Raw genomic sequence first — 17,262 nt, forward strand, 5'->3', positions numbered from 1 at the left:
GGTGTTGTGTTAGTTTGCACTTTTTTTTAACCATTATTTGATTTCTGTCTAGTTTTAGCAGCTACTGGTTCATGTCAATCTTCTGTTGTCGGGTTGGTTAGAGACCATGATCTGCTTAGAAGGTAGCAACACAGCCTTAGTTTGATTGGGATTATGAATTCGGATGGCCATCCTGCCGAGTCTGAAAAACTTCTGACATGGCTGTAAACACCTAAATTTGTTGCACAAATATTAATGGTAATGGTAAACCAATGGTGGGCAATGGGGCATTCATGAACAATATATTGTTACAACTTTGCAGTTGGTGATAGGGAAGTGGAGGCGAGTCTCTAACGCTGCGCTTGTTTGCTGGAATAAAGGTGGGGTGGGAAAATTTTTGTTTTGAAAATTTTTGAAAAAACAAATTTTCCCTTTAGATCCTAAAAGTGTAATTTGTTTGGTTGCTTGGGGAAGAGAAGTTAGAAACTTGTCTAGTGAGGTGGTAAGTTAACTTTTTTACTCCATGTTTTTTTTTAACTCCATAAAATATGTGGAATTTTGTGGAAAAGTATAAAAAATCAACAAGTGGGACTCACAGTTAACACTTTTCTACAAAATCCATTCCTTTCATGTCCTTCTCCTTCATCCCATTACATATGGGTCCGCACGTTTTTTTTTTCCACCTCTTTTTCCACCCCAACTTTGCAAACAAACGCAGCCTAACAAGGTAGAGGAATTAGAGTTGGATTTCCAACTGTACTCCTTTCTAATGTGTGATAGATAAGTATGAAGAGAATACGGACCCCTATCAGGATAAAGATCGAGACTCAGTGAGAACGGATTTTTGTTCGCGTTTGCGAGATTTGGACACGTAGCTGTGGAGACAACTAACGACTCCGATTTACTTGATTGAATTTAACATTTAAAAAGTCTTAAATATTACAATTACCTACCCCTGAAAGTTTTCAAATTTACAATATCAATCTTTTTTTTTTCCAAATAGACAAAACCCTCAACTTGCATAAACGGTACCAAGATGTGCCATTTCCAAGAGAAGGAGTACATGTGTTTTTTGTTTTACTCCAAGAGAAGCCAACTCTGTGGCTCATTCCTTGGCTCAGGAAGCCCTAGTGCTTGAGATTGCACTGGTTTGGCAAAATTCCATTGTCTGGCTGAAGGAGCCTATTCCTCAGCCAGAGCCTATGTCTCCTTCAATATAGTCTTGTTTTCTACCAAAAAAAAAAAGATGTGCCATTTCCACAAAAACCAGATGTTATCAAGCCCCGCAAATGGCGAGCTCTACCAAAGCTTCAAATCTTAACCAAATTTTCCAACAGAACAGAGAACATGGAATGAAGAAGAAAATCAATATCAAACCCTAAACCCGATCGTGAATCTCAACAATATATTTTCTCTTTCAGTATATCACTAAACACCTACACAACTCTGCTTCAATTTGATGTTGATGAACAAAATGGACCAAGACTTGAAATATCCAAATTTTCAGTTATTTCAGTGACCATGAATGAACCGAAATTTGCATCTACAGTTTCTTTTTCTTTATCTATCATTTTTATTTCCTTAACTCTCAAGCATTGTCTCTGATTTCCAATATTATCGTCATTATTGACTCATTGTTAATCGAAATCCAAAATGGGAGTTTCAATGGCGATTACCCATAGGGTTTGAGCCTGATTTGTTGCAACAAAAGAAGTCGGATTTGTTGCAACAAAAGAAGTCGGGAACTCGCGTTCTTGGCTTGTGAAACCCGAACTGTGTCAAACTCAGGAAGAACTCAAGAATCTATATCAAATAGCTTCTGCTAAATTTGCTCCGAAAATGGCTCAAGCAGAGAGGTTCTTCTGGTTAGAAAGAGTCACCAGAGTAGGTTAGAGCTTCACCTGACGGAGAAGATGGATTAGATTATCGGAGACAGTAGAGAGGAGGATAGTTGGGTTAGGGTTTGGTTGAATCTAAATCATTTTTTACCATCCCAAAACTTGCTTGGTTTTTTTTGTGAATTTTCTTTGCATGAAGGGTTTGTGAGTGTAAATTTGTAAAAGTTTCCAACCTAAAACAAAAAATGTAGTTAATTGAAACTATTAGATGAATAGCTCAACAGATGTCAAAAATCTGAGGCTGCGGATAACAAAAATCCCAGTGAGGACCTCTACCTATCTTTGGAGCAGCAATTCCGTACACTGTTGCAGAGAGCCAATTAAAGGGGCAGCCGTTTAAGCTCAGGACATGTATTGGACTTTGTGTAGCTTAATAACATATGGACAACCAACCAAAAATCTCAGATGTATGACCACTAGCACTGCAATTTTTCAGTATAATGACTACAGAAGAAAAAGTATTTGGGACCACCAATCTGATATGGCTTGGCTGACACATTGTATCTAAAGAACAAAGGAGAAGGAGAATGATGTCAAAGGAATGCTAAAATGGGTAGATCTAAACCTCTAATCAATCTTCAAGAATGAACAGTTCAAATTGTTTTCAATTGAGTGTTCTGCTCCATTTGATGATACTATGAACAAGGAAACTGCTTTCAAGTTCTAAGGATAACCAGGAAAGACAGCCCAGTAAGGTGGCAAAGCTGGATTGTAATCATCTATGTTGAAGAGATCGTTGCACTCTGGTATCTCTTGATGGTCTTCGCAAAAATCTGTTCTTGTTGTTTCAGCTGTCGCTATGCCATCTGATATAGTGGCGGTGCTGTTCTTGTTTTCGCTCAATTTGCGATTCACAGCCGCTGTACTTTCGACTGTTTCTTCAAGGGAGACTTCTGGAGAACCTGTGGAGCCTTGCTTCAATGCCGCTGCTAGCTTAGCTTTTAGTCTTACTACCTACATATTTTAGAAACAAATACCAAAACAATAATGTTACAACGGATACTGAGGAAACAACAAAACGAAAAGGTGCAGAGGTTTAATGGGGTCGCACACAAATGTTGTGCTCTACATTCATGAGCAAAAAAGAATTTTTTTTTTTTTTCTATGTAGAAGAAGATAATATAAAGATATCTCAATCAATTGTCAAAATGGCATTATAAAAACTATCACCCAAAATCCTAGGGCAAAAATCTCAAATTTTACAACGATCTAATGGGTTAACATAAGAAACATATTTATAAATTTTAATTGGATAATATATAAGGTCGACCCAAACCCTCTGCTTTCACCAAAGACCTTATGAATCCAGTTGCCCACCAAAATATATCGGTGTGGCTTTATCTTTCAAGTCGGGTACAAGAACTCAGAGTAAGAACGTAACACAATGAAGAAAAACAAGGAACAGTTATTATCTAGCTTTCGGTTTAATAACCTACAGAGTTTCACTGGTTAGAAAAAAAAAATGTAGATAGAAGAGAACTTAGGTGATGGATGAGGAAATGAACAGTAATAAAAAATAAAAATAAAAACAAATAATTACACAATCGAAAACTACCAAGGTATGTGGTTTGACAAGATTGTTTGAAAATAGGGTTGCAGTTGCTTATCTTCACACTTCTATATGTTGCATACATAGAAGGAATCTTCAATAGTAACGTATAGTGAAACTCCATGCGAGAGAGAGAGAGAGAGTTGGAGAGAACCTCTTCTTGGAGCTTCTGGTTTTCTGCTGAGATGGCTTCATAATCCAGCTTAAGAGCATCATAGACTTGGTGCATCTGTTGAGTCTTCCACCTGGAACGCCTGTTTTGGAACCAAACAGCCACCTGACGAGGATGTAAGTCAAGCTCCTTTGCCAACTTCATCTTCCTCTCAGGTTCCAGCTTTATCTCTTCCTGGAAGCTTCTCTCTAACATCTCTGTCTGATCATTCCTCAACCTTCTCTTATTCTTATTCCCCATGTAAGTCTTTTCTTCACAACTACTCTTCTCATTCCCCAACTGATCTGCTTCTGAACCAAACTTCACTCCCTCTTCTCCTAACAGGTCAAAAAAACAAAGTTATATACTAGAGACACATGCACACAAGAGGGGGGAGGAGAGAGAGAGAGAGAGAGAGAGAGAGAGAGAGAGAGAGAGAGAGAGAGGATATTGCATGACCCACCAGGAAATGGAACATAGTCACAGTTGTATAAAAAAGAGAAAGTGGGAAGCTGTGGGGGTTGGGATGTAAAGGGTTTAAAGCTTCCACTCCATGCCATTTCTGTATGGTCTTCCTTGGTCGATCTGTCTCCCTATTACAACAAAATTAACACCAAAAGTTTCAGCTCTGTGTGTATGCTCTTCATAGTAAGCCTAAGGAGAGGCACAGGTTTTAAACGTTAAGAATTACTAGATGAGGGAGTGAGATGATGACATAATATACATGGAGAGTAAAGACACGGAGACACGGGAAAGGAGGAAAAACCCAGTAAACTGTTCAGGGTTTAGGGAGCAATAAAAGTGTATGGTTTCTGAGAAGACGTTGGCACTGTAACATAACCGGGTGAGAACCATTTCTGGAGAGAGAAGCAGTAGTCAGAAATTCAGTTTTCAGTACTCCAGAAGGGTTTAGCCAAAAAAAAGTACTCCAGAAGGGAAAAGACGCATGTTGCTGGGTCCATTGGAGCTTGGAGCGTTGTGGGGAGGGGAGCAGATGGGGATTTCTCTCTCTATCTCTAGTTTCAATAACTACGTCAAAGTTTAAAGTATTTCACGATATCATACGGGAAAAAATCCTTTGTTGTGTTGTGCACATTTCTCTATTGTGCAGAGTAGTGCATTTATATGCTAAATAGAACTAAGGGTGTCAATCAGTACAATTTCGGTAATTTAATATGGTATCAACTTTAGTACTTAAAACTATAACCTTACACGGTACAGTACTGTTTTAGTGTCGCAACTCGCAAAAACGATTCATTATGGTTTTGGTATTAAATCGCTACGGGAAAAATGTTTAAACACGGTATTTAGTGCGGCAAAAATTTGGTATCCATGCCACTTTTGTTATTAGTTCATTAAGATCATAATGAAATTACGATCAAACAATCGATAGAATCTAATGTTAACTGAGACAAAAAGTAAGTAAATTTAATTAATAGAGACAAAGCAAGTAAATCTACAAAGAGGAATGAAGGACAAAACAAAAAATTGAATAAAGGAATTAGGGATAGGGTAAATGTAAAGTGTTTTAATTGTAAAATCATATTTATATCCCTTAATTTGGTATGGTACCAATTCGGTATGGTTTCGATATATATCGACGGTATGAGTACCTAAAACCGAATCATACCGAAGAAATTCGGTTTCGGTACGTACCGTATCGAATTTTGAACGGTGCGGTTTTAGACGGCGCAGTTCGGTATGGTTAAATGGTTTCGGTAAGCAATTGACACCCTTAAATAGAACTCTGTGATTAAAGACTTGATTTAAATTGAAAAAAGCCTCAACATTTAGCATATAAGTGTACTGTTGTGCACAGCAGAGGATGGTTTCATGTACCATACTATATTAGCTGACAAGTATTCATATTGGATACAACTGATATGATACATATCACTTTATCTCTCTATTGAATTGCTCTAAAATCTATTGGTCAATATAATACTTGATATGAGACGATACATCTCTTAAAATAACCTGACTGATACAATACTCGATACCAATACTTTAAATCTTGACTAATTAATGTGAATCCCTCTCTCACTCAAACACAAAAATGAGTTGAAAGAAAAAAGTTATTTTTGGATTTTCTTTGATAAGATACAATAGGGGTTCAACTTCAGTATTGCGCATTAATTAATTGTGCAACACTGTGCTGCGAACAGTCAAGATTGAGATCTCAAACATTCGAGAAGGTGTTGCAGAATAATTGCACAACACAAAATGGTATGGGACAAAATGTGTCAATCAACACCACTCTCTTTTCCCCAAAAAGCAAAAAAGGGAAGTTGAATCAGATGCAAAATTGGGAACCAATTTTCCATTCTGGGCGTAATGTGACAAAATTGGGACCATTCCTACATATTTTTATTTTAGGGTTCAGGGACCATTAATACATGGTTCCTAGCTGCAACGACCTAATCAATTACATTGCATTAACTTCCTGCTGGCACATTCACATCTCGACATCTCCAGATCTAATTTTACTGGGAGAGTATTTTGGGGTGCCAGATCTAATAAAAATCTGCCTAATCAAACTTTCTTTGCAAACAAAAGAAAATGAACCTATTACGAATTTAGGCTCAACCCAGTTTCCAACTCATTTGACCTTGGTGAAGGTGTTCTTTCCTTATCAGTCATGAAAGATCATATCTTTAGTTACAAACACGTAGTAGTAAATTAATTATTGAGTTTGGACCACCTTGTTGTCAGGTAAGGTTTAAAATGTTGGTATTCTATATATGGATTAGGTGGTTTTAAGAGACATCATTTTATAGCAAAGTATTGTATCTTATTATGTAATGTATTTTAGTGCAATTCAATATAGAGACGTAGCTATAGATATCAATATGTATCAGATAGTATTGAGTTGTATTATGGGATACTTTAGACCTTGTTGTCAGGGTAGAATAATCGTATCATGGGATACTTTAAACCTTGCTATCATGATAGAACATTGTATTCCTCCGACGTTTTTCATTACACAATAGTGATTGAGAAAACAAACTGAGGAAAAACCCTAGTGAAAGCGCCGCTCTGAGGAAACCGACTGTCGTCGTGCTTTGAGGTGGAGAGCCTCTGTCTCTCCACCTCCACCCCTGCTTCTGCTTCCTTGCCTCCTTTCTCCCTCTCTCTGCCTTTTCTTCTTGCTTTCTCTAGTGTTTTTTTTTTTTTTGGCTCTATTCTTAATATGTCTCGTCCTCTCTCTCTCTCTTATTTCCCCTTTGTTTCTTTCTCCACTTCGTTCCTCTTCGCATCTTTCTCCCCGATCCTCTCCTTTCTCAGTGTCTCTATCTCTCTGCTTCTCTTGTTCTCTGTCTTTCCCACGCTTGTGAAGTTTCAAATTAGGGGGGGGGGGGGGAAAACTTTTCTCAATGGGAAAAAAATTGTTCTCAATTTATCTTTCTCTCCGTCTCTCTCTCTAGTTTCTCTTTTTCCCCAACCGGTGGAAGTTTATGGTTATCGAAGAAAAAAAAATAAAAAACTCAAGTAGATGCGAGATCCAGCCATGCATTCCACAGATCTAAAGGTTTTATATTGGAGCTGAAAGTGCCTTCCCTGGATCTGGAAGCTTTGCTGCTGCGAGAGTCTTGTGTTGCTAGTCGCCATCGATGTGTCTTCGCCGTTGTGGCTGTCGTTTTCACCATTGAGGTGTGTTATCTCTCCGCCCTTATGGCGTGTATTTCCATCCTTGTGGTGTGTCTATGTCCGCCTTTGTGGCATATCGCCTCTTTGGGCGTTTGTGATAGAGAATACGTATGTCGTATTCCTTGTGCTTAATTGTTGTTGTGGTTGTTACAACCATTATTCTAAGGGCTTATTGAGCTCGACCCATTCCTTAGCCAAAATGACCTTGTCTATTGCATGTATGACATTTGATCAATTTCATTTCCTTCGTTTGGACCCAACCTTGTGTTTTCATGCATTTATCTTTATATTTCTTTCTTTTCTTTGATGTGTGTCTGTATTTCCTTTCAAATTCATGAATGAAGTTTTTCAGCTTCATACCAAAAAAAAAAAATAGTGATGGGGTTTATGAGTGAATATTAATTAAATAAATCAAAAGTGAGATTCCCAATAAGTCTCATGTGGGCCCCATCCCTATTTTGTGATGGATACGCATCAAGTGAGCCATTGTTCTCCCTTGACTAGAAGATGATCTAGACTGTAAATTATTTGGTATTTTTGATTGTGGTTCTAACATAATGGGGGTTCTTATGTATAAGCATAGGACCAAAGATGTTTTGGATTCAAAACTCTATTCATGTACATCTTTGTCTCCCTCCCTCCACCTCTTTCCATCCCCTAAACCTTTGAGGTCCGAGTCCTTGTAACTAATTTGATTATCAACAAAATATAGAAGTGATTACTCTCAAGTATACATAGAGCTGCTTTGAACTCGCAAATGCAAAATGTCATGAGGAACATTATCCTCCATGTTAATAATGCTTTCAAGAATTAGACATAACTTCTAATTATCTTCTGCTAATTTCCCTTTCTTTTGAAATCGAACTGAACAACAAGCAAAAGGTGGAAGTTGCTTGTCTGCCTTTCCTTTGCTGGTAGAGGAACTCCTCTTCAAAAAGGAGGAGACAATCTGCTAAAAGCTCAACCATAAAGCAAAAAGGAAAACGAAAAAGTGCCCGTGCATTCCCTTGGAACAAAAGATCATCAACGTTTCCCCTTAATCCTTCTAAGAAAGGAAGGCAAATTCCTTCTACCTTCTGTTGCTGCCCTTCCTTCATTTTTTTTTTAACGAAACTGAAGAGCTTCATTCATGAACTTGAAAGAAACTACAGACACAGCAAAGAAAGGAAAAAAATACAAAAGATAACTGCATGAAACACAAGGTTCGATCCGAACCAAGGAGTGGAAATTGACCAAATGTCATACATGCAATAGACACGGTCATCCTGGCTAAAGAATGGGTCGAGCCCAAACCCTTAGGAAGGTGGTTGTGATAACCACAATAACATTTAAGCTCAAAGAATACGACATACGTATCCTCTATTACAACTAACACGCCATAAAAACGGACATAGACAGGCATTCCTGAAAAGCAACAACTTTTCCATATGTTTCTTTTTCCTTCTTGGGTGCTCTGAAGAAGAGGTCCAGTCTTGGAAAATATGATGATTCATTATAACTATCATAAAAACAAAGTTTGAAGTATTTTATGATATAATACATATCAAATTGGATACAATCCATACAATACAAAGGACATATTGAATTACACTAAAATGTATTGAAGTGTTGAACAATGGATGCACAACTTCGAAGAAGAAAAATGACTAAACATGAAAATTTACGCAAAAAACTCTAAACAAGAGAAAAACCACAGCCGTTGTCCAAAAACAACTAAAACAACCAAAGAAAATCACTGTGAAAATAAAATTTAGTCACACGGACAATTCTCCACAACCCACAACTCCAATACACCCCCACACACCATGATTCATATCTTACATCTCCTAAACAATAGGAGAAAGAAAAGAATTTAACCAAGATTTTTTATATATTTTTATATTTTTCCAGTAATAATTCTACATACTATTGCATATAATGTAGGTTTAGGTTTAGCATTCTAGAATCCATCAATGATTGGAGTCAAATACAATGCTTAACATGTATTGATTTGAATTGATAAAATCAAAGGCTTGATCGTTTTATATATGAATTTCATCTTTGCTTTCTGTTCTTACCTTTCTGTTTTAAGATTAAATTATTAAAAAAAAAAAAAACAATTTTTTGCATTTCTTATTTTTAATCAAACCCAATGTGACCAATGTGATATAATACTCAATACAAGAAAATACGTCTCCTAAAATCATCTGGCCAATATGATACTTGATACCGATACTTTAAACCCTACATAAAAATAAGAGCACTCGAAGCTGCCAGTGTGGTAGAAGTCTCTTGTATTCTCCCATTAGAACTAAATGGGTTTTAATACTACTTTCCCATCTACACCAATTGCCCCGTAGCATTGCTGCTCCTTGTTCCGATCATACCATGTAATCCCTGAACCTTCAGCAAAATCACCCCAAATTAATTAAACAAAACTCAATTGTGTATATCCTAAGTTATACCATGTTCTTCTGAACCTTGCCCAAAATTATCCCAAATTAATGAACTGAAACATACCTGCAATCAAACTACAGCAATACATATAGAACTTAATAGAACATTAATGCAATACTGGAGCATAGCTAACTAACTCATTAACTGAGCACATTCTATTTAACCTGTCTGGGACACTTACAGAACAAACAGGAATTGACAAAATACAGTGAGAAGAAAAACATGTCAAAAAGACCAGAAGAACAAGCATATTTGAAAAAGTGGCAGTGAAGACGCACAGGACATCCTCCAAACACCAAAACCTTCACATGTATGAGTTATGTTAACACATCCACATTAGGATCTAGCCGATACATCATGTACCGGCTGCTGCTACATCAAAGCTTTTCTTCTTCTTCTTCTCTCTTCGATTACTAGGGAAAATAAACACAGAATCTACACAAAGCCCACCTTTAGAATGTGTACAATCAATCTGTTTCATGGAAAATCTAACTTCTGTTGCATCTTCTGAATCGTTGACAGTGAACTCTCCTACTTTGTACTCTATCCAATGCCCACGTTTGCGGTTGGCATTTGCATCATCCATTTCAGATTCATCTAAAAAGCAATTACATGATGCTTGCTGACCATCTGAAGTAGACAATTCAAAACGTACAGGCTTTATATCCCAACCGTGAGTGTGTTCAAAACTACAGGCCCGTCGACCCAGTCGTTTGAAAAATTTTCCCAGATGAATTCTGAATGAGAGGGTATACACACCGGGTGGGAAAGGAAACTTAACCAAGCCATCCACTTCAAACCACCATATTTGCTGCAAAAAGGCCACTTCATGGAACCTGAAAATGATATGGCAATACTATGACAAGTCAGTCATGTAATAACTCCTAGTCTCCTGCAATCCAGAGCAACACACGGGGGAAAAAATTAATATATATCAAACTATAAATACTGTTGGTCACTAAATCCAAAAGGAATAAGCTACTGAAGGAATACATGCACATATAAAGAAACCATCAGTCAAGGTGATTACTGTCAGATATTACTCAATAATAACAAGGTCAATAAAAAAATGAGATCTTTTTTCAAAAGGATCTCTTATTGATTGGCCCAGAAATGTCTCTTCAAAAGGGAGTTTCTTATTGGCACCCCCCTTGGGTGTCAAATAATCTGTAACCTTACCTTACAGGAAAGACATGGACAGCATTTGGTAATCACATAATGTTAGAAGTACTTTCAAATTATTTTAGAACCCTACTGCACCCTCAACTTAAAGAACTTGCTGGGATTAAAACTAAGGGCAACGAAAACAATGTGTCATGTTCTATATAGTCTAGAGATTCATCTACACAATGCCTTTACAATATATTTTGCATCATGTGCACAAAAATTTGTCTTCATAGCATCTATAGGTCCTATTTTCCCAACCATGAGACATGATCTTAAGTGAAACTACATATATTTGGTCCTCCCTGGAGAAACTCGTAGAAAATAGAAAAACCAATGAATGGCAATTCTCTAGACTTCACATGAGATTATTCAAAGACACTACCACTATAGCTAAAGACCTGAAGTGGCCTATTGGACTGCTAGATTAAATCTTCAAAGAACATATACCAATTGCTCATGGAATTGGAGGATAGGCCAGCGCTGGATTTTTAGTTCATCCTCTTGTGCATTGTCAAATTCTACTTCATGCTTCAGAACCAGCATGTAACAAGAAAAAGAAGTGTTGCTTTCGAATGTAATGGTTCTTTTCTTATCTAAATATATTACCTAAAATTCTGAACTCAAACCCTAAAAGGAAATGTCTAAACATCACATGGAAGCCCACTATTCTTGCCAAAGCAAATCATTAGTTTTGTGCAGATTACTTACAAACGACAGCAAAGAGGTCAAGTGACAATATAGAACATAACAATGGAATACCCTGCATGAAGTTTGCTAGACATGCATACCCAACAAGGTGCTAGCAAAGTGTTAAGACGACATCCTATTTTCAAACCCTCAAGAGGAGTACTTCTTTCTATATTAGATCCTCTGAATTTCATTGTACCACCCTCAGTTGGAGCACTTTGCAGATGGTTTATAGTAAGTTAACCAGGAGAATGCAACAGAAAAGGTGAAAGTACAACTGTCTGTCTCCATGTCTATAGTCGGTGTGCATGGGTTGACACAGGAGTTCGCCAACCAGCTCCTCACCCAGTGTGAATTCCTGATATCAATGTGAACTTCTCATTCTATACCCATTATTCTCAGGCTCTTTTTGTGTATGTGTGTGTGTGTGTTTGTGTTTGTGTATGCATGCATGTACATGCATTGGTTGGGGTGGAGGCGGTTCTACTAGTTTGTTGATAGAAAAGTGACAATGGTTTATACAGGCAAACATCCACCAATTTTGCTGGACTGGGAAGTTCCTGTGGGTATTGATTCAGGTCATTCTTTCGAACATATGGAAGGCAAAGAGAGGCAAGGTTGTTGAGAGACATCTAAATATCTAGTCCATGCCTCATTGACAAAATCATTATTAAAACGATATATTTGGTTAATAAAGTGGAACATTGAAGTGTTAACTCACAGTTTATTCTTAATAGAGCAGTATACCTATTGTTAATGATGCGAAGGCTGGAAATGAAGCAAACATTTCGTCTTCCTAATGTCATCTCCGATTGTAGCTCATGGATCTTGATGCAAATAACAAATAAGCTTAACTTTGGTGGTACTCCAGGTCAGTCATCGATACAGGGTAAGTATAAATATCCATATATGAGGAAACATAATGTAACTGTGACAAACCCAAAAACTGGAACCAGTACCTGCAAGTTGAAGAGAGAAGAGAATGGGGGGAAAATACTGAGCAAGAAAAAGAGAAGGGACTGCTAAAAATAACAAGCGATAGGTCAGGATGCAGTCCCCATCTTGATATATTTACAATATCAGAACAAATTACAGAAGGAAATCCAAATTGTAGTCCACATATATTTCCCCTTTCAAGGTTTTGGTTAGTGATTATTTCATTCATCCCAAAAAAAAGAAAAAGGGAAAGTAAACAGTAGTCACTAGGGAAGAATAAAACCAAAGATAACTAATCATGATTGAGAATAACCCCCTAATCATGACAAATATCTTAATACTCCCTGTCTAGCTTAATAGAGACATCAAGGAAGATGGAGAGAATTTCCTTTAGGCATAAATATCAACTCAAGCACAACAATCATCAGAAACATCAGTAGCTGAAATACTGTCAAAAAAAACCAACAAAAACAAACAACATATGCAATAAAAAGTCACCATCAGCAATCTAAAATATCGTATAAGCAACAGCAACATCAGACCAAACAATAGGGTCCAAAATTTAAAGCAAGCAATTTTCGGTAGTCTTCCCTAAGATTTTAACAGCAACCATACCAAAACAGCTCTTACCCCCAACCCCCCCCCCCCCCCCCCCAAAAAAAAAAAATCATACCAAAACAGCCTTAATAGAATTGACAAATAAAGACTTAATAAAACTCTGAAACCAACTCAACAACCTCTAGCTTCTTTGGAGTCCTAACCCAACCAAGAGTTGATATAATGAAACAAAAATTATGCATAAAAGGACTGGACTGGTAGATTTCCAAGTTAGCTTCAACTAGGATATGCAAAAAATAATAGAAATTGGTAAAGAAACTGAAAATATATATAAGTCCATGTAAATAGAAATTCAGAGTAAAATAAGTATAGGATTACCATACAAAACAGGAATTCTGAAATTTGTATAACCACAAACTACTCTTCTTTCACTAATATTGCCACCCGTGCCTAGATACTGCATCGTTTCTGCTCTGATGCCTCAAGACAAGCATTAAAGAATACAAATAGAGGCTTGGGGTACACACCAAAGATTTCAAGTCCATGATGTGCATGTATCATCATATCATTACTCTTACCCAAAGGATATATTTTGGGTTATGAAGCCCATCCACAGGCACATGATGAGGATGCCTAAAACTATGAAAAGATGGGGAAATGCTGTATAACCCAAAATAATGCCATTGCCATCATGGTAAGACTTCAAATTTATCTTCTAAAATCATTAACAGAGCCCCTCAGCTATCATGTATCTCTTCACATATTATTTGTTTTATTTCATATGTGATCTTTGACTGTCTAAATTGCTTATGAATGACATATAATTCAAGCGTATTAAAAGGCTATGCTTGCAATGCTCATGCATTTAGCATCTGAAACAGAAAGAACCTCCTACAGAAAACCAACAAAAAACTGAACACCACCCCAGAACAATGAAACACATATTTATAAGCTGCATAACCAACAACAAATGACCCACCATGGGAACTGAAAGACAATCATCCATTGGAAGAAATACAAAACAATCACATTGGGATGCCCACAACTAGATAGCTTGTAGCAGGGAAATTTGTCAAGGTGGCAATTTTAAATCTTAACCCGACTTGCAAATCCACCTGTTGTTGTTTTTTTTTTTTGTTGGCCTTCTCGTTGATGTATTTTGGCTGAAACAGCAGAACCCTAATCCACCTTTAAGCACCTCATAGAAAAACAAGCAGCAACCACTTCATGGACCATCATCACCTCTGGACTATCTTGCCTACCATATGTACTTCATACTAACTGAAATGGCAGGTATCCAAAAACTCCTTTTTATCTTCCCTAAGTCTACATTCAGCAGCTTGCAATTAGACGGGTTCATTTACCGATAATCTTTACAGAGAAAACCTGTGGGGATGGAGAAGCATGCATTCTTTCGCCAACCAGTATCCTTCCATAAACTGAATAACATTAGCTTTTGGCTACTTTTATTAGCATCTTAATTGAGTGAATTCACCGCAGAAGACTATTCTAGAAAACAGAGAGAAGATTGCACTCCATAGATGATTCAACCTAATAGGGTATTAATAGATTTACACTTCATAGTTTAGAACTATTTATAATTTAGAACTAACTTAGAGAAGGAATAGTAGTATAAAACAGATTATTATTAGGAAATGAAGAAAGAACTTAAAAAGTCCTAAAAGGATAAGGAGAGGGAGTCCTAATTCAATTAGGACTCTCCCCAATTACTTGCGCCAGCACAAGCTAGCACAGGACAAGTTCGAGTCCCTCACAACAACTATCAATAAACTGTAGGAGGGGTAAATGTCTAATGACCTCTTCAAGCAAAGAAGATCATCTGACCAACCTAAAAGAGTAGACTTGAAAGCCTGGAATCAATGATCATTAATGTCATTATGTCAATCAGGAGCAATAGTGAACAATTTGGAGACAAGAAAGTTGGAATAAGATAGGTATTGCACGCCATTACCGGTTGGTGGGGGGGGGGGGGGGGAGAGGAAAAAAAAAGATAGGTAATACATGCTGCCATGTGATTGACCCATCCTAACCACAACCCCTTCCCCTGGAAGGGAAAGGTTTACTATCAATCTCACCCTGCCTCCCACCAACACAATGAGCCTTACATGATCTGCAATCATTTGAAGCAAAATATGCATTTTTCTTCCACACTGCCTCACAAACAGTAAAAGCAAGGTTCCACAACACAATATTACTGTCTCAAAATAATTCCCCTTTACAAACTTAAGGGATTTATTTATTAAAAAAAGAAGAAGAAGAAGAGAAACATTGTACACTACATGCCCTCTCATAGACACTGACATTCACTTTCCTCTTTCTCCTTAATAATTAGGAAGTATAAATCTACATAATGTACACAAACCCAGAAAGAAATGCCCTGTCTTCTTCTCCTGTTTCCTCTCCCCCTTCTCCCCCCCCCCCCCCCTCCCCCAAAAATAAATAAATAAATAAAGAGCTAGGCATGTAAAATGCCCATAAACCCTTCCTATCCTTTGATCCCTCTCTCATTATTTTGAAAAACAAAAAGAAAAAATAAAAACTCAAGTAGCTCGGCCCATGCCCAAAAGAAAACAGGATATTAACACCTGAACCTAATCCCGTCCTTTCCACTATGACATAGAATGAAGAACAAAATAAACTACACTTCATCTTACTCCTTGCAGGGCGTGCAAGCTATATTCGTCACAAAGTTCTTCCCATAAAAGAATAACCGTCATATAGGCATTAAGGCCACCACAATTTGCTAGCAATAACCTTTTCCCAGAATTCTCAGCATACAGCACTTATCAAAAACTACCACAGGACACAATGGGATAAGACAACTTAACGGGAAAAGCCGATAGAGGGACCATAAAAACTTAGAAACTAGCATCACACTGCCCGTCAGGAAAAGAGAGAGGGGCCACAAACTACCAAAAAGGAAGGGGAGAAGGGGGGACACAGGGGGGGGGGGGGGCGGGGAAGTAACATTCCACAAAACAGAAAGACAGGGTAGCACATACGAAAATGGAATTTCCACGGCAACAATTTACAAAATGCACTCTACGGGTGAACTTAAAAGTTCATTGCCACCGAATTTATAGACATAAACAAACCTAGATTCTTCAGTAGGAATCCAGTTCCAGTATCTCCGATCTTCGATTCCAGTAATCGACAGGGCTTTGGCCGAGATCGACATACAAACACCCCCAGTAACCCTGTCCACCCAAACCTCCTGCAGAAGAATCCCACATAAAAAAATATATAAAAAAAAAAAAACATTCTTGTTGCTTCCAACCCTAAGCTGAAAAAAAAAATAGGATGGACCGAATAGAAAGTGAAGAAAGAAGAGAAATAGAACCTTGTTTCCATTGTCGAAAGGGATGGGACGAGAGATGAGGGCAAAGATATCTTTCTTGCATAGATTCTGGTATCTTTCAGGGGGAAACAAATCGAGCAGGCTGTGGTACCTAGGGGGCAATTTAGCTTCCCAGACTAAATCAGAAGAAGCAGCACCACGAAAAGCCCAGTTAAGGCGAGCAAGATTGCATATTTCTGGTGGCGTCAAGTGCATGAATACACAAGCCACACAATTCTCTGGTATATCCCCTAAACCTGGACGGTCGGTGCAACAATTCGCCCCTTCCGTTAGGTTGGAGAGCGTTGCCCCCATTTTATTCTTCCCTTTCACTTCACCTTCACCTCCATCGCTGCACTACAAACTCTGTAAATCCCAGCTTCAGGTGGTGGTTGCAGAGGCGGCGGCGCTAGTATCACTGGTTGTAGCGGAAGGTTGCGATGATTACGGAAGTAAGACGTCACCTGAACTGAATGAAAGATTTTGTTCTTTTCCACTGGAGAATTTCATCGTTGGATCTTCAGAGTCTCGTAAAACCGTATGAAGCCGCGTGAGACAGAAAAGCTATTTATTCGATTTCGTGTCTTCTCGGCCGTAGAAAATAAGCGAAGAACAAAACAAAGACAGACGAAGTGGAGGCGAGACGAGACCGGCTTTAACATTCCCAACTCAGGCGCCCATTGTTTTGCGGGTCCCACTTGCCGTTTGAGACCGGCATCTTAGCGTGACTGGTCTCACAGTCTCATTCACTGTTTCCATTTTCCAACTGTCGTGTTTGGAAGGGGTGAAGTGAAGTGGGGTAGTTCAGCCGTCGAGCGAACCAGAGTTTTCAGTTTTTCGCCATCTAGGGAAAGTTTCAACATACCGGAATAGTTTATCGGACAGATAGCATATC

General features: G+C 38.0%; 2 protein-coding genes across 3 annotated transcripts; both read right to left on the reverse strand.

Annotated features, from left to right (window-relative positions):
* Positions 1–2,540: 2,540 nt before the first annotated feature.
* LOC149008161 (homeobox-leucine zipper protein ATHB-22-like) lies at positions 2,541–4,137 on the reverse strand. Its single transcript, XM_089167208.1, has 3 exons — positions 4,041–4,137; positions 3,581–3,915; positions 2,541–2,831 (listed from the first exon to the last, which is right to left on the reverse strand). Exons 1-3 carry the CDS (start codon positions 4,135–4,137, stop codon positions 2,541–2,543), a joined length of 723 nt encoding a protein of 240 aa, XP_089023334.1.
* Positions 4,138–9,394: 5,257 nt separating this feature from the next.
* On the reverse strand, positions 9,395–17,262 carry LOC149008162 (F-box protein PP2-A15-like). Of its 2 annotated transcripts, none has more exons than XM_089165765.1 (3): positions 16,371–17,261; positions 16,126–16,244; positions 9,395–10,497 (listed from the first exon to the last, which is right to left on the reverse strand). In XM_089165765.1, the coding sequence occupies exons 1-3, from the start codon at positions 16,680–16,682 to the stop codon at positions 10,017–10,019; spliced, it is 912 nt and encodes a 303-aa protein (XP_089021891.1). In that variant the 5' UTR covers positions 16,683–17,261; the 3' UTR covers positions 9,395–10,016. The 2 variants fall into 2 exon arrangements, with proteins under 2 accessions (XP_089021891.1, XP_089021893.1); XM_089165767.1 differs by having other exon boundaries at positions 10,408–10,553; positions 16,371–17,262.

Source organism: Hakea prostrata, chromosome 8 (assembly GCF_041222555.1).
Source record: "Hakea prostrata isolate BN-2017 chromosome 8, UWA_Hpros_2, whole genome shotgun sequence".
Classification (NCBI taxonomy): Eukaryota; Viridiplantae; Streptophyta; class Magnoliopsida; order Proteales; family Proteaceae; genus Hakea; species Hakea prostrata.